Source organism: Aphis gossypii, chromosome 2 (assembly GCF_020184175.1).
Source record: "Aphis gossypii isolate Hap1 chromosome 2, ASM2018417v2, whole genome shotgun sequence".
Taxonomy (NCBI): domain Eukaryota; kingdom Metazoa; phylum Arthropoda; class Insecta; order Hemiptera; family Aphididae; genus Aphis; species Aphis gossypii.
Genome location: NC_065531.1, coordinates 78,629,408 through 78,657,292, shown reverse-complemented (window position 1 = coordinate 78,657,292; position 27,885 = coordinate 78,629,408). Strand labels below are relative to the sequence as shown.

Sequence of the window (27,885 nt, the reverse complement as noted above, 5' to 3'; positions counted from 1 at the left end):
TTTATCATTGTGAACAATAGCATCCTTCTTTGGTGTTATCTTTGATCCAAGGCAAATATTTAGCAACTCTTGTGTACACTCCAGGATATCCAGGACGGGCGCATCCGTGACCCCAGCTCACAATTCCTATATGCAACACGGATATCATTATACAATTATTAAAATATTATTAAATGTTGATAGTTTAAAAAGAAATTAACTGTAAACACTTGCAATTTTCACTGAAATGTTTTTATTATAATTTTTTTTAACATTTTGAATCTTTTTGAACTATTCAGCGTTCACTATTACACGAGTACATGTTATTTTCACTTTTTTTTTTAAAAAACATTTTCAAATTTAACATATAAATTGTAGTGGTCTATTCTTAAATGACTTAGTGCACTCTATAGTCTATAGTCTACACCTAAACAGTAATACACTGAACAACTTTTTCCCTGTTTAACGATTTGTTTTTTCATAATATTATATTCGGTTAGTTAGACCAAAGAACAAACGTTAGATGTTGATCGTTACTATGTTTAAAATAATTATCAATAGTTATATCCGTTGAAAATTTATTTTAGGGAGTTAACGACGTTATACTAACGCTGAAGTGGCTAAGTTGTCTTTATAACCTGAGCATCGCGGAAATTCTATTTTAACGATCATGTAATATAATTATGAAAGTCCGACGCTGTGTTTATTACATTATGTTATTATTGTATCGATTTGTATGGAAAGGTTTTTAAACGATAATGGAATTATTTTATTTTCACGTCAATTTTTCGAAAAGAGAAAGAATTGTAATAGAAATTTATTTTTTTCGTTTCAGTATACCTACCAATATAAACGATAATACGATATTAGTATATTACATATCTTTAACTCTATAATAAGTACTTGGACTGTATATGCGTGTACCGATAATTTAATTTGTGCTGCAGCCGTGCAGGTCGTTGACACTGTGTAATTTATAGTTTGTAATAACGATGGGTACTTAAATTTATTTCTGTAAAGTTATTAAAATTCAAAATATTTAATTATTATCTTCCACATAATAATTGTCGACGGCATGGCAGCCAATAAGTAAATAATAGTTATGATTAATTAATTATGGATATATACGTAAAAGTATATTATTTAAAAATAACGTTTTGTCTATTTCAGCCTTAAACTTGTATTTTTAAAAAAATATTTAAAATACAGATATGTATAAAATAAAACCCTGGTCGCGGGAGCGAAGCGAATAATACCTAGGGGTAGAGCGCGCCAGTTATATTGTCTCCTGTAACAGGGGCATAGACTTATAAGTCTACGAACAGGGTTATCTTACATCTATTTATAGATATTATATATCTTATATCTTATAGTATAGTAGTATAATAATATTATCCTATTATTACTATTATTATTTTTTAAAGAGGATGTCCAGCACAACAAGTGTTTTTTGATGAAAAATATGCTTAAGCGTTTCTCCATTTTCCTTACTTACAAATATCTTAGAAATACGGAACAAAAATTCATCGTTTGACATCAATGTTTTCTTGCGCCATACGGTGCTGATATCTCAATATTTTTTTATTAGTTCTAATTACCTACCTAATGAGAAAACAAACAAAAGTTGATACTTTAACCGTCTACAAAAGTACAAACAGTTCAAACCGTAATTAAACGTAGAAAACGGCACCGTAGGGTGATAGATTTAATATAAGATTTTTTTAATTTTGTCATTAATAATTTGTTGTTTATTTCATCGCTCCATGACATTCTCAATTCGAGAAAATTAAAAAGTGCTGAAAAAATTTAACAATTTGGTTGATGGTGAAAAATATAATTCTGGTACCTATCGACTTGTTTTGATTTTGTATCAATAGCGACAGAGTTGACTTTTGAATTTATTCTTACCACCACTACCTCAGGCCACAGTACAATCAATTGAATTAAATTTACGATATTATATATGTCTATATTGGTTGTCGACGCGAATAGCGATGTTTATATTTTATACACTAAATATTAATATAATTATTACGACATTATTAATGTCATACTGTTGCATAATTATACTGTGTAGTAGTAGGTATAAACTGAAGTATGATGAATTTTTTCGAAGCGGTTTTTATGTGTCGAAATCTCAAACAAAATCAAATAAATTATATTACACCTATTTATCGATCTGCACGATGAATAGGATTAATTGAGAGGACGCCGCACTGCAGGTAATTTTCAGCCGTAAAAACTTGTCCACGGAAAATAAACAGAACGGCATCAAAAAGCGGGTTTAGAGTAAAAAAGTATATTATGAAGTGTACGGAGAACAATATTAAGGAGGAATTTTATTCTTTAATGTGTGTTTTGAAATATTAATTATTAAAGAAGTTAGAGTTATTTTAAAAATGTAAAGTAAAAGGTTTTTGTTCCTTTAATTATGAGTTGTGTATTTAGATTATTACAAAACCCCACTGAGGTTCCCTCAAAAATATTGTTCTCTATACATTTTATAATAGGTAATTTTACTCTGAACTACTTTTTGATGCCGTTTTGAGGAAACACGTTTATGTCGTTAGATTTAATTTTTATTTCCGTCGTGTGCTGCTACCTGCTGGGAGTTGTGTGACGGCGGTCGCGGTTTTCCGCCCTTCGTCAAAAAGTAAATTTCAATCACGGCCGTCTGGCGCGGTTATGACGGCAAGACGATGTATAAGACGTTATGTCTACTCAGTAGCGGCTATTTCGAAAAATTGTTTAGGTGCTCACTATTAAAAGAACTATAGTGTCCCGTACCAGCATTTCGGGCATTGAGTAACGCAAAAAATAATTATTTCAAAAAAACTTTTCAACCTATCGACATTCAAAAGTTTATTTTAATGCAGTTTTTGATTTTTTTTTTTTTAGAATTGGCCATAAAAAAACTATTGAGTTTTAAAACGCATTCATTTCGCACATACGTTATATTATATGTATTAAGACTAAGTATGTGTGAATAATATTTATCCATACTTAAATTATCCGTGAAAGGGGTGATCGAGCACTTTTTTTAAGATAGGTACGCGATAGCAAACGCTGCGTCGATGTTCATAAATTAATATGACGGTAATCATAATCTATATTATGCGTACCTATGATCTCGAACCGTTTGTTTTCCATGAGTCTCATCAGCGGTCCTCCGCTGTCGCCTTGACAAGAGTCCTTGCCGCCCATCTCGTGACCCGCGCAAATCATGTTTTCCGTGATCAGGTCACCCGTGTAATTGGTCTTGGCGCACTCTTCGTTGTCAACGATCGGCACGTCCACCTGTCGCAGATGACACGACGGACTTCCGTTCTCGTACAGCGTACCCCAACCGGCCGCCTTCGCCACACCGTTGCTGTACGTGTCGTCTGTAAACATTATTCATATTAACGGTAAAACAATTTACTATGGCAGGACGTATTGGTATGTACGCAAACCACACGAGTTTGTATTATTAAAACATAATTTGTTTACTATGGCGATTTAATTCTTTATGTTGAAATATAATTGTACGTAGGTATATAAACGCGCTTAAGTATCGGTTTTTAACGAATCGCAAAGGTTGACAACTGACGGTTAGTCGTAATTTTGCCACAACTATTATACCACCGCATAATATGGGATTATGTTATAAAATTCAATTCTTAAGTCGACCGTGGTTCCCTAGGCATAGGTTATTTTTGTGATTTTCCCTCTGTAAAACAATCCACGGAAAGGGATTTATTCGTCGTTAGTCAATTTAGTCTCCCGCCGGCTAATGTCCACCGTATAGATCCAGGAATTAGGACTACATCTCAGATAAATTATGTTCGTAGGTATGTATTTATATACATACATGACGTATTGTATTTACTATACACGTCGAAAACAAATCTCTGCGGAAATTAAACGTCGGTCGAACTAATATAAAACTACAGAGCAACGGCGTATATGTATATGTATATTTAAACCGATATCCGGCTTGCGAGACTTAATAAGCGCACAAATAATTGCAGGGAGTTTTGTGTATTGGAATTGAATTATTTTCCTGACATTTGTTACAGACCACTGTGGGCGACCTTCCATACGTTATGTTTGAAAACTTTTTTTTTAAACTCAGTGTACCTACTCTGAATAATATGTATATATTACATATTTGTGTACTGATTTATTATAAATGGATATTTAATACTACGTACTTGCATCGGTCGGCAAACAAACGGGCTTTATAGTAGCGGTCATCGGCACTCGGTCATTGAGTCGTAAGAGCGCCAAATCGTTTTGGAAATTTAGGTAACTGAACTCGCCCACGATGGATCTCAAGACGAATCGGGTTTCTGGTTTTCTGGTGGCGTTACAATAATCGTGTTCGCCAAAGGTGACTTTGATCAGTGGCCAAAAGAATCTACAAATAAGAAATTATAATATTAAAATGTACTGCAAACGGATTAGGTAATTTTGTTATGTTTGTTATTATCCGCACATACGATGATTATTAAATAAACGCACAAATAAAAAATTGTATAAATTATGAATTCGAAAACGAAAATTGTAAATTTTTCTAATTTTTATTTATTCTATTTACAGTTTACATTAATTATTAATAAACCTAGGTGTACGTAATTTTTATCATAGAAGAAAAAATAACAAGAGATTACACGATAAGAGAAAATAACCATTGATGTTATACTCTTTAGATATAATATATACACAAAATACACAATAACATTACAGTAAGTATCTAGATAATTTCTAAGTTAAAGTATTTTTTATTTGTTAAAGTAGTACTAGTAGTTATTTATACTTATTATATTTTAATTGTGTTTTATTTATAATCTCACTGTAACTGGTAGCTCAATATACCTTGCGTGGTCAACTGGAGGTAACTAAATTGAATGATACCTTATAAAAAGGTTACCAGTAACCCGTTCAGTACCAATGTAAATAGGCATGCAAACTACAATAATATGTATTTTATTTCCGCTTTTTAATTGTAATGTGGTACGAAACAGTTTTAATACATTAAAGATCTTCTTTTGTCAAAGAATTATATTTAGGGTTGAACTTTTGGTTTACAAAACAAATAATGAGAATTCAAACATGCATGTAAAACTAAATATTCTCGATTTGCATTTAATCTGAAGTGAACTTTCTCTGTGTTTAGTGTTTATTGTTTTATGCATACATTTATAACATCAGTTTAATAACCGAAAGGCAAAAACCAACTTTTGGAGTTTATAGAGTTTGCTTTTGGAATGTACATATTACAACACAGAACACAAAATTCTCAACTGATTCTTAATCAGAGAAATAGTATGTAGCAAATTGAAATAATGAAATACTCCAGTATAAATGTAAGTACCTATATATAATATTATGTAAAATTAATTTTAATTTGTTCATATTCTGTAAATAACATTAAATATTATTCTTTAATAAATTATTATAAAGAATATTAGGAATGTATGACAAAACAAAACATAAAAATCGAAAATACCTACGAATCCAGCTAAATTATTTTCAAAATGATTTTTTGTCTAATGCTAACACGAATAATCAGTGAAAATTTCAAATCTTTTCAATTATTTATTTTTTGTTACAATTAAAAACTTTATCAAAAAGTTGTTTTGCGCGAAACAATTTCTGTTATCGTAAAAAGTACTGGACGTTTTTTACTTTTAACTGCCCTCTCTTATTTAGTTCCAATTTACCACTCTTATAGTTGAAAATCAAATCATTTTTTATACTCCAAAAGGTGATGATAGACAGATAAAAAAACACACACCATTGTAGAATCAATACATTCACTGTTCCGCTTAGAATTTAAAACGTTTATAATACCTAATAATAGTAATTATTTATTTTCGAGTTATGTCACGGAAATATAAAATACAGCCTCTAATAATATAAATATTTAGGTTTATGATTATACGCTCATTACGAGTTACGACCATATTGTATACTAAAAAAAAAAGCCTTAGCTTTAAATTTACGATGAATTATAAATATCATCATTATCGTCGTTGTACAAAATATGTATTATATAAGTACCCTTTGACACAGTGAGCTGCTGTCAGCACGTATCTATCGTTGATCAGTGTTCCGCCGCAGTAGAATTGATTGAAATACGACAGACGGACCATCCAGGGGTACTCGTGCACGCCCGATGGTTCGCCTCCCACAATCTTCGTGTCGACATTCGGAGATCCGCAACCTGTTTCGATTTATCATATAAAAACACGTGTAGGTATTAAATGTTTTAGAGATTAAATGTGTGCTTAAATATAGCGAGAGTCTATAATAAAATATATAGTATTTAAGTGGAAATTCGAATTTAAAATAGGTATTATATAAAAACACATTGCTGTTGATTAATATTTCTATAATGTTTTGCATATTGTGTAATAAAATGTTTGATTTATATCAATATATTATGATTTACGGTGTTAAGTACGATGTGTGAATTTAAGTTAACAATTATTACAATTATTTATACTCTATATAGAATACTTCGTTATATTACTCGATTGTTTAAAATGCAAATATATATTTTCATTAATTAGGTATCAAGTATAGGTATACGTTTTATTATACACGAGTCTTGTCGAATAATATTGATTTAATTTTAATTATTCATGCGTATATATTAGTAGTTTTTTTAAATAAAAGCTAGCAGTTGTAAAACAATTTATATTCTACAATCGTTTTTTGTCTTCTTAGTGGAAATGCACCAAAATTGTGCGGGCTGCTCGTCATTATACATATAATTATTAATTATTATTATTTTTAAATAAGAAATTAAGTTTTTTTTTAAAGATTCTTATTGTTTTGTAAAGATTTTCCGGCATGGTCGTACTCTCTTATAGAGAATTCTTTTCTAACCTTTATTCAATATATACAATACGGATAATGGACGATAATGCGCTTGACTGTTAACTGCTCGTTACACAATGGATATAATGGCGGCTAAGATCTTAGCCGCCAGAAAACGGGAGAATAATATATAACATTGTAAAAGTGTGTAGTTACGTTAAATTTTGTTTTTTAATACTTACATGCTTGGAACATGGAACATGTGTAATAAGGAAGTGTTTATTTTTTATATTTTAATATATAAATATAGATAATATATTTATATCTTATATTTCAATTTAATAATTTTATTCAACTAAATTAAAAAAAAATATGTTTAAAATATTAAATTTTTTATAATATATTGTAAAACCGTTATACTTATATTATAATTTGCTGTCATGTGATAAATGATCATATTTTGCTCGACTCGATGAACATAAAAATATTATTATAAAAAGGTATTTGAGAACTACTATTAATTATACGTAATACGTAAGCAGTAAGTACTTATTTATAACGCATATTCCTAAGCCAACACATAAATGACCATTATATTTTATCACATGTCATAGTAATATCTATACATTCTACGGTTATTAAACATCGTACCGACACGGGACGGCGGCTTTGATTAAATAAATGTCAAAACAGTTTAAATATGCAAAGTTCAATATCGTAAACGTCAAAGTGTAAAACATTTTAATATGTATTAAAACAAAAATTAAATTTACTTTTGGATTATTGTGACGCCGAAAATATAATTAACGTTAATTATTATCAGTTTTTTCTTCAAAATGTATTTTCGAACAATTTTCAACATTTCATTTGGTGATCACGATTTTTGAAATTTATTTTATTATTAAGCATTTTTAGTATGAACGAACATCGTGTGCACTTAAGATTTATTTTCGTGTCGTAAATAGTAAATTAAAAACATTTTATCGTGTTCATAACTCAACAAGTGTCATGTATTTTATATTTTTATACTTGTTAGTTGCTTATTATTTTAAAATTAAACAGATTATAAGTGTTTTATTAGTAGTATATTAATATTATAAATTAGTAATAACTAATATACTTATAGTATATTAGTTTACTTAGTTCGCAATTTATTTTCATCATCAGCTAACTCTGCGTAATGAAACGATTGGGTTATTCTTTTTATCAAATTATACATTTTGAGTCATATTCTAGAACATATTATTTCATATTATCATGCAGACATGATGTAGTGTAAGTATACAATATAAATAATACCTGGTATAATACAGAGTATTAAAGTAACATTGGTATACCTTTATGGATATATACATTACAATACACACTATACCAATGTAGTTGTTTTATCACCAATGGGCTAGAATATATTTAAATCTATACATAAATAAAAATGAAATGCTGTTCATAATGTGCATAACTTAAAAACTGATGAACCGATTGGGTTTATTTTTTCATAATTATAGTTCAAATAAGGGTTTACAGGTAGAAAATATTTGTTGTAAAATTAAAAAATTTGGAAAAAATTGAAGTGCTTTTTTTATGAGATTTTATTTTAAACTCGCCAAGTCGTGACTATATGCATGTTTAATGTTTAGAATATAAAAATTATTAATGGGCAAAAGAACGGGTTCCGACTACCGAGTCTGCTACCTAGTACATAATATAATGTTTTCTTCTAAAGCTCAGAATTATAAGCATATGTAGGTACCTATACAAATATTTTACACATTATAAAATATTTTTCTTGTCATCGTATACGCATTACTAACCTGTATATATTATTAATATAATAAAATACCTATTTATATTGGGGATTATTATGGTGCAGTGCATTATATTAAAAAAATTACTTCACGGGAAAAGCTTTGTAGAATTTTTAAATTTTGACAAGTCTTTTTTTTGTCTTAAATAAGAAAACTTTTAATAATACACATTGAACTCTGATTTTTATTTTATTTCAAACAAAGGTATAAAGAACTTTGTAATAAGGTTTAAAATTGTTTTTTTGTGTGGACATAGTATAAAGTTTGAGATTAAAATATTGGAAAACAGAGGTAAATGTGATCTGTAGAATGTTTCCCTCCATTAATTAAAAAAGAAAATTGGTTAATTTTAACCAATCTTTTAATTATATAATAATAATGTATACTTAGGGTATTGGAGAAAAGAAATAATATAAAATTCAATTAAAGTTAACTGCATTTTTAAATTTTCTATTTACACGTTTCGGAGTTTACTGATGTCGTATATTAGCAGATTTTGTTTTGTTAAAACGAAAAACAAGCTTAAACCAACTCTTCTAACATTATTGGCTACATTGCGATTTTATCTTCACACAAATTGATTGTATTTTAAAATAAAAGACATGCAATTGCACATGTGCAAGTCTAAACGTAAAGTGGATATTAGATAGATTATTTGGATATGAGGATATCGGGCGTATCTAGAAATATTCGGATTTACTTACTACAGTCGCATTCTTGACCGTTTTTGGAGATCGAATCCGCGGCCACTTGAGGCGTAGGTCTGCGAAAACCGAAGTCTGCGAATACATCTTTTATACCGCCATGACCCTGCAGCAGAAATCGCCGCGAAATATGATTAGTCGAATATCAACGATTTTCACGTATAATGTTATTGTGCACCGTGCAATGCGGAAACCGAGGATTTATCACAAAGTATTTCGAGAAAATGTATTATTAAATTTTGTAATATTTAGGTATACTTGCCTGTTGCGCTGCACATGCTATTACGAGCAGAACGCTGGCGAGGAACGAACCTTGGCGACTCGGTGTCATGACTGTGACCCGAAGCGGCCACGAGTATTATACGTTTAACGGTATCGGACATCGTTAAAATTTATACACGCGCACTAATACACATAAATACACTAAATACACACACACACGTACGTCTTGGACATAATAAACGGGAATCCACTTTTCTACACGCCAATTCAAGACCGACCGACGGGTCCAGTAGGTATACAATATATATATAATAATGTGCGCATGTGTGTGCGAGTATGCGTGTGTGTATTATTAAAACGTGTTCGGATTGTGTAATGCGTCCGCGAGGCTAATAGACACGTCGTGTGCATTTTGTGCGGAATTTAAGAAATGCGTCTGACGGAAGTACCTGTCATACATATTATTATTATTATATTACTGCACGTACATATAGGTACGCACCGCGAGGCGGTGAAAGAAGATGAAAATATGAACGACGGAAACGATGACGACCAGGAACGCGTAACGTATACCATACGCGAACACGCTGTGATATCGCAGAGCTGCACACTATTGTACACAATGTACGCCTACCAAAACATAATATCGATTGTACATTGTTCGTCATATTTCACTATTATATCGTCAAAACTTGAAAGTGAGACTGCGGCAGTGACGTTTCTTGTCTGCAGACGGTTATGTATATAGGTACGAGCACAAATAAAAATATAATAGACGGTCTGCACGATGATGTGTAAATTATACTATTATTATATAGTAAGTTTTATATAACGTTTCGTTCAAGTTTTTCTTTTTCCTAACAAAACGCTTATTAATAATGTCTGTGAACACGGGATGAAATGAAACAAAAAAAAAATATAAGATCAAATAAATAATTTAATTTAAATACTTAGATTTTAAGTAATAATACGATACATATATATATATACACAATACATCTATAATACTCGTAGCTAAAAAATTTATACATTTTTTGTCATTAACATGCCATTGTTATACTACAATCCTGGCCGCTATCTAATGCATGCGCAGGTGTCTCGCATGTTCTTTTGAATCCAATCCAGATATTTGGTAACTCTGGTATACACGCCCGGATAACCGGGTCTACCGCAACCGACGCCCCAAGAGACAATGCCTAGAACAATGAACACGTTATTAAAAATACGATTATAGGTAACCGAAAGTTAGACCTAATTAAATATTGTAGTCTATACTGATTTGTGATTCATTGAACAGTGAATATCTCAAAAAGTTAAGAAAATATTTTTTTATTAAATTATTTAAAATTTAAGTATTTAAAAATATTAACTATATCTACTCATTAGAAATTCAATATTTTTAAAGCGTTAATACTTATCGAGACAACGATTGTTTTGCTATTAAAAGAATCACTCTTCTGTACCATTATGGTTATATTCTTCATGAATGGATTATAAAATAGTATAATATAATGATACATTATGCTTACCGACTATTTCCAACTTGTCATCGGCTTCGCTGTTTATTAACAAAGGACCTCCACTGTCACCCTGCAATGACAAGATTCAACATTACTGAACCACCTATATAGATTGGTGGGCGAAGGGAGTGTGTTGTAAATCGGGGGTAGAGTGTTAAAAATGTTCGGTTTCGTGTACAAAATTAAATCAAATTGTTTTTGCGTTTTAAAACCGTTTCAAACACGTTTCATCTTCCACGTAAAATGATGACGATGGGTAAAATATGTAAAGTATTCAATTAAAATATATTACATGACGATGACGTTTTTCAAATAGTATAAAACTATAAACTTAGTTGTTCATTAGAAAGTTGCTGGGTTTTTATTTTTAGAAAATAACAGGGTGTTCATGTTATAGACTTTAGATTGTGACAGGAAATTTTGATAATAATTATATGTAAAGGTAGTGGTTATTGTGACCTCGCTCGTTGCATATAATTTTATATTATGAATCATCGTTCGTCAGAAACGGACGTCTCATTCTTGGAGTCACGGTCTTCAATCGTTAGACCAGAATAATATAATAACGATATAACGATTTATTAACAATAATGATTTAAAAAAAAAAATAGTAGGTAGGAAAAAATACGAGTACATATAAACCGAACATATAGTTAAGTGTATTTATATATGGCAATAGGATGGGCTGCTGCGATGCTGGACTTGGATTAGTATAAACGGACTAGAGATCAAAATGCGATTATTCAAAAATTAAAATAACTAACCTGACAAGAGTCCTCAACACCCTTTCCGGCGCAAATCATGTTGGCGGTGATTCTCTGTGGTCGGTATTTTGAAGCTCTGCACTGCGCCAACGACAGAATCGGTACTTGAACTTCTTGCACGACGTCCGCCAGATTTCCACCTTCCGACAAACGTCCCCAACCAACCACGGTTCCCACTTTTCCAGACGGTTCGCGAGCTACACATAATATAAACTATTAAATTATAAGGATAATTATTTAACGTATGCGTATGACAAGTGTTTGGAAAAGCCGTTTTATAGCGATTTTTTTATATCATTATAGTATTATGTGTAATATAACTATAATAATATTAAAAATGTTTATTTTATTTTCATACAAAAGTAGGTGATATTTAAGTTTTGTATTTTCTAAACTGCAGTGTAGTTTTCGAAGTATAAATAAAGTTATTGACTGAAACCCATAAAATCATTATAATAATATTTGATATTTCTTCACAGTGGATTACACAATGTTCAAAGAAAAGTCAAGTTATTTGAGAAAGACAAGTTATTAATATACATATAATATTACAAAGAAGATGGAGCAGTGGACCGTTATTGTATTTATATATAATTTTTTAACACAATCTAGGTAAGATTTTTACCACGAAATACAAGTTTTTAAAAAGATTAAATTACCAAGGAATGAAGGAAATCTATAATATGATTTGTCGACGTCCCAGAGTAAGTCGGGGTGTCGTAATTGTAGGATAGAAGACAGTGGAAAACGATGAACAAGACGTGTGGAATTTTCAAAGTCCGTTAGTCCTAACCACCGGCAACGATTTCATCGCAGTTCATTCGGTTTTATCGAATTGAATACAGTAACCAAGTATACTTACTGGCTGACGGCAAACATATCGGCCTCACTGATTTAGTGAACGGTATCGCCTTCCGTAGCCGTAATAGAGCCACGTCGTGGTTGTAGGAGTTCACGTCAAAGTTCCGATGACGCACGATCGAAGATACCATCCTGGTAATCGTTTCACCGTCGGTCGACGTGCTCTGGTCATGATCGCCGAATATCACACGTATACGGGATTTTTTCAATCTATAAATCGTTTGTTACATTATAATATATTATACAGTCGTTAATGCTCGTTAAAAGACGATAACGCATATATATTTTATGCATAATAGGACGAGAAAGAATAAAACGCCGAATCACTATGTATAATAATAATATGCTAATATATATCATAGTATTATAATACTATGCTTAGGTTATAACGACAATGCGTGTGTAGACAACTATATAATGTTATTCCATTAACATTAAACTGCTGCTGTCCGGAGGAAAATAGAAGTATTTTTTCTTTCTTTAAATTTATGGATCTTAATCAGATGATATACGCTTGTTTATCATTATAATACGAAAACAAGTGTGAATGTGTGTTTAACTTTCTCCAAGTCCTCGATTAACAATAACTGGTACAAACTCGAAATCACGCTGCCTACATATTATTATATATTTTATTAGCTATATGTGTTTTATAACGAGTACCAGTAAGAGTAAAAAAAAAAAAATTGTAAATATTCAACATGACGCGATTTTTACATCGATAAAAGCACATTAAATGTTAATATATTATATTCAATGGTACGTAACTACATTTTTAATTACCTATTGTATTCGATCTAATATAATATAATATTTAATATATTATTATTATGTAATTATAAAATGATATCGTAGAAAATATTCCGATCGCAATCAATGTTATAAGTACATCCGTCGTCGAGAGTACCTGTGTACGTTTTAAATTTTAATTGACAAACACACACAAATGAACATAATATGTGTAAACGATGTTCGCGTTTCGTGCGCGTGTGTTCGTGAAATGAAAATGTGTACGTTTCGCGTATTCGAAATTGTTTTTATGAATAATTTCGCAATGGAAAGTTATTATGCGCGCGTATAGGTACCGCGGCTATCATATTATCTATCGGATGCATATTTTAACCTCGTTGTTTACTCCACGCTGGTAAAGCAACAATTTAGGACGAAATCTCTCGGTGCGACGACGGCGAATTGAAATATGTTAGGTATATAATAAACGTATATTAATATATAATGACGGTGCGAATCGATAGTGGAAATGCAATACTACGGTTTTACGCGTTAAGTATTGTAATATTATACGGCAATATACGGGTATATACCGTAATCGGCCGGTACAAATACCGCGGGTATCATCTACACATTCGGAGTGATCCGCATAATATGTGGCTTATTATTATTTACTACGTTTTTTCACTAATTTTTATAGTCCATTTATGGTATGTGTTTCAGCAACACAATTTTTAAAGTATTATCGTTACTTATATGTTTTCACGCAATTTACATTGGTGATTTGATAAAAATCTGAAGCAAAATAATTACCTAAAACGCAGTAGTTGATCAGTACATTATGTTTTGGGTATTATTATAGGTAGGTACTCAAGATGCGATTATAATAAGATTAAATTTATAATATAATATTAGCATTATATTTATACACAAAGCATACAACAGTTTTAGAAAAGCGTTTTGCTTCAGATTATTAAATTTAAAATAAAGCAGTCACTGAAGGTTAAACGTCACAAACGAAAAAAAAAATGAGTGGTATAAATTATTCTCCAAGCTGTGTACTTTGCTTTTGAAAAATTAAAACAGATTAAAAAGAAATATTGTCGATACTTAATTGAATCAACCCATATACAGCATTACTGCAGTAAATACATATTAGCATACACATACATATTGACATATCTGACCACACGCGTTAGCGGTTTTTTTTTGAGTGATTTTTACGGTACAGTGCAGGAGCCTATATTATTAGTTCAATAACGGTTGTTCCGAAATCAGAGACGAACAGTAATAATGATGATAATAAAAATAATAATGGATCGGTGTCACGCGTACCTAGTATGAAGTATGGGTTCATGATGTATTTACAAAACGCGGACGCCAACATATTATTATTATACATAAATAGTATTAGACCACTAAACCAAACAGCGATGTCCATGTGTACGAGTGTATAGAAAGTTAGAAAACCCCAAATTCGAGGTCTGTATCGCATATTACTGGTATCACGATGACGACGACGATGCATTCGAGTACCGTGTAACATACCGATAATCGATCGTAAGTAATTAAAAATTAATTTCGTACAGCGTATACATACTATATTGTGTATTATGGTAATATCGTAATTAAATGTTATCGACTATTGGACACCGTTGCACGAGTTGAGGGTCTTAAAACTTTCTATGTGTGCTCACTAGTTGCGCGCATATAAGAGTAGCAACAGGTTTTTCTATCTCTCTCTTTCTCTCTTAGGTACACTCGCACTTTTTAAACAATATTTCTTTATATCTTTGTTTTAGATTTTCTAAACGAAATTCTATTTTATAACGAGCTTCAAAACCTCCGAGGACGTAAAATATACAGTTAATTTTCTGATTGATGTATTATGTGATTATTTTAATGAACTGTTTTATTGGTGCTTAAATTACATTACTGTCATTTTAATAACTCTACCTCTCTTTATATAGTACTCATATGGTTACGTGAGTTTATTCACAGATACAAAGGTAAATACGTGTTAATATTCGTATATTTTATCATTCACTAGTTATTTTTTTAATGAATTATAGTGGAGGTGGTAGTTTGATAAGAAAATAAGTATTTGGTTGTCATTTATTGTCACAATACTATTGGTATATTATACATTTACTATAAATAGTATAATGCAGTATTCATACTGGTAAAAAAAAGTATTAAATCAATTACAATTTTATTAACTGAGTTGTGAGTATGTGAGGATAATAGTACCTAATACTATTTTAAATAAAATAAAATAGTTTTTGTTTTCATTAAATTGTTTTCAGATTTTGATCAAATCGTTAAAAATCATAGTTTAGTTTTTCATTTGATTTGCATATATTATTTTAATGTTTTAAAATCTTTTTTTAATTTATTATAGTATTCAACAATAATATGCACTCACTTCCGAACGCAATGAGCTGCGGTCAGCACGTAATCGCTGTTGATGAGTGATCCACCACAGTGGAAATGGCCTTCGTACATGAGTTTCGCTACCCATGGGTACCTGTGCACTCCAGTGGGACGGCCGCCCACTATGCGGATTTCTTGGTTGGGCACACCGCAATCTACAAACAAATAAACGTTTAAAATGTTGGACGATTTGAAGCAATTATAGATTGCTATGGAAGTTACATCAAAGAAATTTAATCAGTATTGAGTAAAGGCATTAATGGAAGGGCTATTTATCACTTTTCATTTGAATTTCGTGAAATTTTGTCAACCCGTAAGTTTTAATAATATGATTTGATTTTCATAAATTTGGATATGACCTCCCTATTTTATCTGAATTGTAATAAACAATAATAGTATTAGAGGTTCTATTTTATTTTTGGTAATTTTAAAACATAACTATAATATATATTTGTCATATTTACGACTTTAATCTAAAAAAAGGAAACGGGTGGCTGTAGCGGTTTTATATGACGATTTTGACGATGTACTTTGTCTTACCGGTGAAGTCTATATGCTCGGAAAAAACAAAATAAAGTACGGCCAAAATTATACAGAATCCATATAAAAACCAATTCGAAATCAGGGAGTGACTTTAACAATCGTATACAAACATTTGTCACGTTATATAAACATCCGAAAAAAGGCAATGATAATGCTAAATGAAAATCCCCGTCCGATGTACATGTGTAATAATTTAAATTTATAAACGTCACTCGACGTGGGAGCTATATTGACGTGTGATATTATAAAACGATATAATACATCGAAAACGTCGGTGTCGATTGAATAAAACTGATTTTATACATTGTGCTGAATGTGTGAAAGAAACGGTGAGCCGTCTTGTCAGGAAGTATTTCGAACGCTTTCCGTTACGAATTTAAAATATGCTTTAATATAATATTTATTAAACGCATTTCGTCGTGACGGTAAAAGTATAATATTATGTATTTACATTCTGACCCGAAAACCGTGTAGCGCACTAGCGCCACTGTAGCCGGTAGGTATGGGAGGAGTTTCCGAAACGCGTCCGGAAATCGGTAACCAGGTCGAACGGCGTCCCTAATAATATTTTGACACAATAATATTATACCTATGATGATTTATTGTGTCAGGTTAATATGCAATAACTAATAATTTAATCCGTAGATAATATTAAACGATATTATAATATTTTTTGTATCTCACTACAAGTGCAGTTGGACACCGGTAACTTCTCCTCAGGCTCGTAGCTGACCGAACCGAATATGTCGTCAAAGAATATCCGCTTGTCGTCCTGCCTATCGGGTCTGGAAGTGGCATCGTCGTCGCCGTCCTGTGGAAAGAAAGTACAAACAATAAACACACATACTCTCATAAAGGATAAACCACAAGGACCTGACACATTAAAATTCGTTCTCAATAACTTTTTGATAAAACCCATATGTATATAGGTAGGTTAGATATTATACCCAATTAAAATTATATAGTTGGGTGATCACTTGACATCGAATTGGAATTTAAAGATGTTTAATGATAAAAAAATAATAATAGTTCTCTGTTTAAAGTGCTCGTTTAATCAAAACCTTAGTTTGTCGTTGTCATTTTCTTTTTCTTAAACACACGACGTACCTACGTGTTTTCTTTCTCTCTCGGAGGCGGCAGAGCTACTTTTACCACAGCAATGTAACATGCCGTCCCGGTCTCGAACCAGTCATACGAGAGAACGACAGTGGCGACCTCGAGATACGATCGTATTAATTACTTATTAGTGCATAGAAATCCTAGAATTTGTCAGGACCGTGAAAAAATAAATGTCTCTTAATTATCATGGCACGAAAAAAATCACAGAGATTCTCAAAATCTAAGCCAATTTGACCTACCATTTAAACTCATGATATTATATCAGTGTTAACTTTGCTTTTATAGTTTTCAGTATTGAAGTAATAACACTGCGGTGACTATATTTGTTGTTTGATACTTAACGGCATGAGAAAACAAAACAAAAAAGTAGTTAGATGATATACAACATAACGTAGGTATAATAAGTAATAGCTAATATTTAAAATCGCCATCATACTTTTTTGTGTCGATGACTCGTAATAACGATTTTTTCAAAGAAATTTGGATTTTTTTATTGTTAACCTTTACACTCTAGAACGCCTCAAAATTTGAAAATAACAGTTATTGTAATTTAAGATAATAATCGAAAACTTCGTATTGTGATTAATAATATAATTGTGTTGTATATACACGATTTACTTTGCAAACGAAATCAAGTCGCATCACAAAGAAAAATATTTTAGCAACAAGTAATCCCAATCGTTTTTTTTTCGTTCACCGACCGACACACGAGCTCAACAGATGTTTTTCGGAGTGCCCTGCAGAGTCGATCCCTTCCCGAACGGTTCGGCATTTGTGCACCCACGACGAGGTGCCTCAAACGGTTCGAGGCGCGTCCGACTACAGCGCTCACCCCATCACACTCAAAAGCTTACCGTGGACGCGGCCGCCGGTGCGGTGGCCGACCCGTGGCCGACGGTCGAGGCGACGGCGGCGGTCAGCATGCACACGTGCACCACCATCAGCTGCAGCTGCTGCGACCGCATCGTCGACGGCGGCCCAGCACCATACACGCGCGTTGGCCGCGGTCCGTCCGTCCGTCCGTACTACCGAGCGAGCGAACGAGAGCGATCGATTTGGATTTGCGCGAGTGCGTCGTGCGGCCGACCTACCGATGTTCCAGAACCGCTGGTAAGTGATGCGGTTACCTTCTATGCGAGCCGCGTGCACACACTAAACCGAGTTATCGCGTCGTACTGCCACTGAGACGGAGACCACTGCGGCGGCGGTGGCGGCGGCGGAAAGAAAGTGCACCCGCCAGCGGACCGGACGCGAGTAAAAGCGGACGTGCTCGCGCGAGGTACCGGTAGCTGTGCGTAATATCGTTTTGGTATTGTGGTCGAGGTATGTACCTTATATATACATATATTTCGTATTACTATTATTATTATTATTATTATTATATGTATCCGTACTACTCGTTACCTACTCTCACTTTCTTGCGGACGCTACGACCTTGAAGGCGCCCCGCCACCGACGGTCGACCGTGGCCCAAGCCTGCAATAATATAATACATCCTGAATTCGATGTATATATATATATATATATATATATATATAATAATACGTGTAAAATATAATAATATGTCGTAGACTGCAAATCTCACCGAAACAGATTGTCGCGGGACCGAAAACTGTCGTTTCGAGCAGCCGTTTATCGTTAGGTTATTTTGTATTCAATAACCCCGCAGTGACGTGCTGGAGACGATTTTTTTTTTAACGACAAGGCCAATTCGATATTTTACTTCCCCCCACATTTATACTTACAGTTGGGTGTTAACGCACAAATTCAATTCGCAGCTGATATGATTATAAATGATTATAACTAATTAAATCATACTTATCTCTCAGACTTAGTATTGTCTAGTCACCTATTATAGACATCACTTATTATAGTTTTTAGAACAATGGTTCTCACTTCATTTTCACTATTTTTTCGTTTTGTTTTAATGCTTTATAAAGCCATTTGAATTGTTCCCCAATATAATTCAGCACGTCACTATTTGTAATTTATTATATTTGTATAATCGTATAGTAAGGCGTTATTTTATGTAAAATATTCGTGTTTAGATGAATCTATTATTTCATTTCAACTCCGGTAACGCGCTCTCTTAGCCACATTTTCTCAAAAAACATTACTTAATTCAAACTCTAATTCTTATATTTTTTCAAATAATTATTTAATTACATTTAAATAATCAATAACATTAAGTCTTTGTAAAACACTGGAAATTTAAAATCATCAAAGAAAAATTAAAAATTAGTTTATTTAAATTTCATCTTAAAGAAATAAATATCCTACACCCAATTCAAATCTAAAAAATAAAATACTTTTTTAAAAAGCAAAATATGAAGCTCTGCCAAACCATCAAATATCTGTACTATACAAGCCTTTTAGGCAATCACCTAAGTATATAGCTAATATTTTTATCTTCAATAATAGACAACAAATATTACCTCCCATAGCGATCTAAAACTATAATAAACAGTTAATGATTTGTGTAAAAAGTTTCAATTCAAGTTTTTAAACCACTTAAATTTTCTCATTTATTTAAACATTTAGGTATATCTCACTACTTTAAAATATTAATTGTCGACTTTTAAGAAAATGGCCCAGATACCTATTATCATAAACGTTTAGTGCCAAAAACTTTTATTTTACAGATTAGTTACCTACCATTGAATTATTCACTTTTTATGTGTTTCATATTCATTTTGTACTAGATCAGTATTCATTAGTGTTATTTAATAATTATGTTTATTATAAATTGTGATATATTTTATGAAATAAAATAAATGAAAATATGTCAATACAGAGGTGACTAATTACTGTGGAATTTGTATAGCATTTTTGAAGTGATATAAAGACCTTTTAAATATTTTGAAAACCTATACAACTTTGTTTAATGAAATTATTTAATTATTGTTATGAGTGCTTAGTATTTAATATTTAATTATTTTTCTCCGATTAAAAGTAAAAGTTATGAAGTGGGTTGAAAAAAAACGAAATAACAAGTTATGGAAGTTAAAATCACTTGGTTTGAAAAAGAAATTAATCTATATATACCTACCTACGTAGAGTATACCCATTACCTTAAGTTATAATTAGTGTACACTGTATTATACCTAGGGTTTCTTGGAACGAATTTTAATTTATGAAACATTTTATGTTTACATTAATTATACCAGTATCGAAATCTACATTAATTTTAATATTTTATTAGTCATCTCGTAAACTTTTTATAAAAATGTATGAACGTTATTTTTAGGTAGGTTTAATGATTATAGATTTCTGAGAATTATGTATTTTGTTTAATTTTTAAATGATACGATACAACATATATATATATATATATATTATTATTGAAGACCTGCATAATTGTTAATAATTAATAAATTAGCTAATTTAAATTCAAATAATTTTTTTTTTCATCACGTGTTTAGGATATAACGATATTGTATCTTTTAGATTATAGAGTATAGACTATATAGAAGTTAATTTTTCGTATGTTTTTTTTTTTTACAAATTAATGTATACTTATTATATAAATATTATATGTTATTATAGTATTTTGGTATGTAGCATTACTCCTCACATTATATTAAATTATAGTTAGTAATAATTTTCGTAAAAGCTCGCAAGATTCGTATAATAATATATTATATATTCGTCTTATTTCATCTTAATGCCGTTAATAATTAATTACACAAAGTATACTATACACTTATATTATGATAAAACATTATTAAACAGTGAAAAATTTTAACCGACATTAAATTTCCAAAGGAAAAGCTCCGTCATGCGATAATAATAAAAATAATAATACAGGCTTTTAGCGCGTTATATTATTACCTGCTTACACGTATAGAATAATATAATACATTAAGAGTTCGACTTGCGCAGTTCCCAAAATAGTTTTACGCACTCAACAAATGTAAAACTAATAACTCGTGTTTGCAGCTCCCGTCGTCGTGCCATATATTATAGTACCAAAGTTTTAATGTATTTCGCAACAATGAAATTCGTCGGAAATCAAGTTACTGCAGAAATGTCACGTGCACACTTTTCTGCGAAGACGATCGTCGAATTTTGATTGACTTACAACCAGAAAGTTGGCAAAAGCGTATTAAATAAACGTGAGTTGGTCTGCAACAACCCTAACTATACCCGCCAGACCTGCCCGTCTTCATGTTTTTCTTGTCTACCTACCAATATACTTACACGTAACTAACATATAGCTTACTTAACCGTTTCCTAACGTATACATTATCTGTGCACATATAATATTACCTATGTTGTTACACAACGTGGAATAACTTTTCGATGGATTTGAATAATTCGGTACAAGGAGATCGGTTAAAAAACGACTATAGTAGCACTTTTCTACTGTCCTAAAATGACCGTGCAAGGAGAATATACAAATAAGATTCAAACGAGTAAAAGTGAATTATTACGAGTACTTCCATACAAATGATTGTAGCTCACGCCTACTTGCTATTCGTTTCATTAATTTCCAACTATTATAAATTATGTTTAATGTATCTACTATGTTTATATTAGTGGCATGGCGGTGATATTTTATATTTAGTAAGCGCTAAAATAAAATTTCAAGTAAAGACTTAAAAAAAAAAAATATCGATAAGCGCTCGGCATAGCGTTTTCAAAATGTCACATAAAACACGGATATCCCCTTCTACCGATCATTCCTATAATAACGATACGAGCCGGGCAATCTAAAATACGAGCGCATCTGTAAAGAAATTGCCTATACGAAAAAAAATTAATTTAATTTCTTTCGAAGAAACCTGATATTATTCTATAAGAATTAATAAATAGTTGTTATTTTAATACATAGACGCATTGTGATTTAACAAAATTATATACGTAATTATATATTACTTAATAATATAAGTAAATATATAATATTTGTAGTTTAACATACGTATATATTTTTAAAATTGTTGACATTAAATTTACGTAGAACGTGTGGAAAAACTGTAAAGTAAATTTAATTTTAAATATTCATACATGATTTTATGTAATATATGATACCGAGTAGCATTTAATATTTTTTATGGAAGGTCTTGGAATCACATATAGGTGCATTCATCTGTAATGTTTTCATCAATCTATTTGTTCGGCGAGCTAAACAGTTATGGTAAAAACATACACAGACTTAAAAACTGTTTTAACCAGGTAAATCAATCGTTGCTAAAATCATATTGAATAATAAATAAAGTTTGTTATTTAGATATTAATGATTTTTGTTATTATAGGTTATGAGTTTGATGACGATTAAATTAATCATAATATTTTTTACAAAATATTATTATAATACACGTGCAGTATAGTTTAAAAACGAAAAAAGAAAGCAAAATGTATTTTTATGATGGTATAGTAAAATAACAGATTTATATTATTTATGTTAAAAAATAAAATTACACATTTCAATATTTATTTATTATACCCAAGCGATAAAACTTCATTACGAAGCTTCGAAAGTTATAGATCATATTGCGTAATATTAATTTTACTACAACCTTTTTGTTACATTACTTCTCTTGTCTGAACTTAAAATATTGATGAATTATAAATATTATAGTCAATAATTGAGCATCTACCATTTTAAGAAGTTTAAAAATTCACAGCTCAAACAATTAATTAAAAAAATAGTATTAGTTATAATTAATTCAGACAAACTAAATCTATTTTTCACAACCACAAAAATTGTTTAAGAAATTTAACATAAAATTATTATTCTGTAGATTATATGTTTATTTCTTTTTATGGAAGTCAAATTTAATAATTGAAAAATGTTATCTATGATATTATTTCTGACATTTTTCTGCTTATACCTTAACTATATATATCAATATCTTAAACCATGACCTTAACCGACATTAACCGTGAAATACAGACAAATAAATCGTTTATGATTTACGATAGTTCTGTGATATAGAATAATACATTTATATATAGATATATTTATATAAATAGATATTTTATGTTTAGCTTTGATTTAATTGGAAATCGGTAGGTATGTACTGTCATTTTTAATAGAACGTGATAATGGCGTCAGACCGGCTTTATGAAAGTGAAAATGTTTACTTTGCAGACAGTGTTCGTCGTCGATAGAAGTGCGTTTACTCAAATCAAGACGCACACTAAAAAAAAAAAAAATCGAATAAAAACCAGCATCGACGATTTCTATGCAAACCGCAAAGTAAACACGAATCTTTAAAACCGTTCGATTTACATGTATGATGATAGTATATACTATATTAACTATAATAATATAATATATTATTTGTTAGTAATATTATATTATTTATAATCTGGATAAAAGGTTTTTCTGAGTGGCGAAAGGTGAAATTTCAAATTAAATACAATACATTATTATATAAATAATTATTAATACAAATTTAAAAATGTTCACGCAATAGTAAAAATTAAAATTGATTATTTTTTTAAAATTATGTCGGGAAGAACTACAAATAATAATTGGTTAGAAATTGACACACACTTATACGTTTTTATGTGATTCGTTTAACAAGTCGTTGGTTTAAAATGTAGTTACTTTTATTTTAATTATGATTTAAATAGGTACGCATAACAATAAAATAAACAGACTTAGTTTTTGAAAAAGTTTTCAGAATATTTAAGAGTAGTTCTACTGTTCTACGACTTTTCAGCAAGCTAAATCAGAAAACCCGAAATCGTAATTCCGAATAAGGAGTGAAAATATAAATATTTAATAGAAACATGTGTTTAAATGGGTTATGGGAGTGTTGTACCTACACAACGGTTACAAATAATGAATTATAAATGTCGTCGCTTTTGCCTACACTAGTGTATATGACATTACGATACATATGTAACGTTTAAAATGGCTTAACATCTACGCGAACGCGTATACAGTCAAAACATATTATATTTATCGGCGTTGAGTGTCAGTCTTTTGATGTTCCATTACGTATTATTTTGTAGACTTAAACCGTAAGTTTTTGGTTTCCGAAGGATATGATAATTATTGTTCGCTAAGAGATTTGTTATTCGAATCGTAAATTAATATTCCCTAGATACCTACGCCCAATTATAAAACTTACGAATGTAATGTATGGTGCGTTCGTATTTTAAGAGATATTGCTTTGCTCACAATATATTATGCATGCATGTCTCAATATATAGAATATCGCAAGATAACAGCATTTATAAATATTAATTACTTCTGCAGCAATAGCTGTATAGGCTGTAAGTTATATAAAGCTCAACACGTCGCGTCTATATCCTCGAGATTGAAACGGAAGTTTAAAACAAAGTTGTTGTTGTTGTTTAATTACTATGACGTGTATGCACACGTGCTTCTTTCGCAAAACATTAAATGTTGTACTTTGTTTAAAAATTAAACAGTAAATTATTGCGATGTACTACGAGAACGATTATGATGATAATAATTAATAATAAAAATAATATCAGAAATCAAAGGATTGTTTTCCTATTTTTTTTTTTTTTTCTGCGATGGATATAAAATGGGTATACATAAATAAATATGTACAATCATATATTATATGTAAAATTGTATAACTCAGTTATTGCAGTTACGCCTCAAGCTTTTAACATCAAACCACAATTTTAAAAAGGATCGGAAACGTTTTTTCTGCGTAACGGCCGGTATGTATTTTATTTGAGTACAAAAAAAAACATATTTATATTAATTCTGTGGTATAACAAATTGTGTTGTGCATTTGTGCGCGTCTTTTCTGCGAAATACGAGTTCAAAGCTTCCGAGCGCGTTACAAAAATCCATCTGAAATATTGAAATACTAAATATGGTTTTGTATTCCTGGTATCAGAATTGCTGCATTGGCTTATTATTGTAAATATTTTTATTATTATTATTATTATTATTATTATTATATGTTTTATAAACAATATTTTAATTGCATTTATTGTATTATATGTTATTAATAGTAATAATTTCTTGGTAGTACACCGTGAGATGGAAAAGAAGCCGATGATGGAAACGTTTCATTCTCTTCTACCCTTCTCGTAATAAGATATTGAAAAAAAGGTTTTTCTCGTTTGTACAACAATAGGTATTTGTATATTTATATTTTGTTGACCTAGATATAATATCTTGTGGCTTAAACTCTCGAATAGTTCATATACGAGACAAAAGATATTCTATATATTTTAGTATAATATTATGGAAGGTCGTATAGAATAACTAATATATAATAGTAAATCAGTACCCACATTAAATACGTTTTAATGCTTGTAGAAAAATTGAAAATGATGAATCCTCTCTATTTTCACAACGCTAAGAAAAATTTATCCGAAAAAATAAGCTTTGTTAAATTAATGTAGGCAAATTTACTTTTATTCGTCAATTTAACGAATAAATTTACCGATCTCATATCCATATATATTTTATTATATTTACATAACTTATCTTGGTTATATTGTCGCTTTTAGCGCTTATGCATATTTATCGTCCAATTTCGTTAAGTTTCGCTACAAAGAATTGTATTATTTCGTATTGTAATACAAGATTAGGATACCTATGACAAACAAAACTCGACATTTATCTTTGCCAATGAATGAGAATAAAGATACAGGAGAATATTTTTATAGTGCATTGTTGTATAATAAACATATATTAAAGATAATATTCTACCTTATTGTCAGAAGTGTAGAGGGTAACTAGTAAAAAAATTCATGTTTAAAAAACATCAAAAAGGTGTTAAGTAACTAATGAAGTTAAAAGACTTAACTAATTAGTTAATAATCAAATTAAATCAATATTTATATAATACAATAATAAAGAGCTTGAAAAACGTATTAATAATTATATTTATTTATATTTTATACGAATGAACTTCATTAATTTGTTTATGATTAACTTATACATATTTAATTGTATTATTTATTTATATTGTATAACATGATTTGGTATTTGCTATTGCGTGTATAATACAACAGATAGGTATCTATTATAATGTTATAAATATTACAGTTAGCATCGTTTATGAGCGCATATTACAATGTAAGTATACTTATTACTTATGCTATTATTAATGACGAGACATCGTTCGTGGAGTGCACAACTATATATTATTATTTGTAGTACGCCCATTTGGTATAATATTATATTATTATCGTTGTCGTTCATCGCTATCGTCTTCTACCTGTATTATTATGATATATTATATATTTCGTAAATTATCCGGATCATTATAATTTATAATACGTGATGTATATACTTTAAGTAGTTATATTGTAGTCGCTATCCGTTACGGAAGTGTAAATAGTATTCTGTCTAGGAAGACCGACAATTAAAACGAAATCCGCTTTATATAATCTAATAAAATTCTGTATTAGAGTCCGTTACGAACGTATACGAAAATTAATATTTTCGGATCCATTCACCGTACGCTTTAATAAGTATATGTATGACTAGAAACTAAAGGTTAGATTAGGTTAAAAAAAAATATATGTATAATACAATATGATGTTTGTAGCCAGTCAATGACCGGATTATTGGCTTACAAAAAAGTAATTAATTAGGGAGTCATTTCACAAATTTCAGTGGAAAAATGTGTACTCTACTGTACAGTAAGTATTGAGTGTGTTACTGTAATGATTAATGAATGTATGATAATATTATATATATATACCAAATTGTATAGTTTTTATACATTTTTGAATTAATATCACCTTATTGTAAGATATGATGAATGTTAATGGTATAAAATAAGTTCCTAGAAATTATCTATAGTATTAATCTACGTTTAAGTATTTTCAAAATTTTATTGCCAATAGCATAATTAAAATATATATATATATTTGTATATTATTTAGTTTTAGTATGAATTATTTATGAGAAACTTAGTAATACATTTTTAAATCTTAGATGTAAAAATATTGTAATTATTATTAAATTTCTTAGTTTTCAAATATTTACGGGTTTTACAAATTTCGTTAACATTTTAACTTGAAATGAATATGAAATAAATTGTGACAATGTATTTTTAATATTTTTTATAAAGTTACTAAATGTCACTAGTGTGCTTCCCCCATGGATAGTTTTTTGCAAATTGTGGGGCTGTTTCTTTGTCTTATAATTATTTCGATCATAAAATGCTATAAAGTGTACATACGTGCGTTAAATGAATAACAATAATAATGATTATTATTAGGTAATAACAACATTGGGTATGGCATTCTGTGGGTCTTCTCATCATACAGCCAATCAGCGCGTTTATTGACTTACTATATTACTTTTCTATTGGTTATTACTTATTATCATTACTATTGAATGCATTTTAACTTATTTTAACTACTCCAGTCTCAAGATTAAGTTCGTCAGTCGTAGTCAGAATGCAGTGATCGATACTTCAACCCCCCTCCCCCTAGGACC

The 27,885-nt window shown here is 30.4% G+C and overlaps 1 protein-coding gene across 1 annotated transcript; it reads right to left on the bottom strand.

The window, feature by feature from the left end:
• Window positions 1–4: 4 nt before the first annotated feature.
• Window positions 5–18,792, bottom strand: LOC114121743 (transmembrane protease serine 9-like). Its single transcript, XM_027984192.2, has 13 exons — window positions 18,341–18,792; window positions 17,052–17,178; window positions 15,817–15,979; window positions 12,664–12,872; window positions 11,802–11,998; window positions 11,047–11,107; window positions 10,603–10,713; window positions 9,558–9,652; window positions 9,296–9,401; window positions 6,025–6,187; window positions 4,173–4,378; window positions 3,102–3,362; window positions 5–126 (listed from the first exon to the last, which is right to left on the bottom strand). Exons 1-13 carry the CDS (start codon window positions 18,449–18,451, stop codon window positions 5–7), a joined length of 1,932 nt encoding a protein of 643 aa, XP_027839993.2. The 5' UTR covers window positions 18,452–18,792.
• Window positions 18,793–27,885: the final 9,093 nt, after the last annotated feature.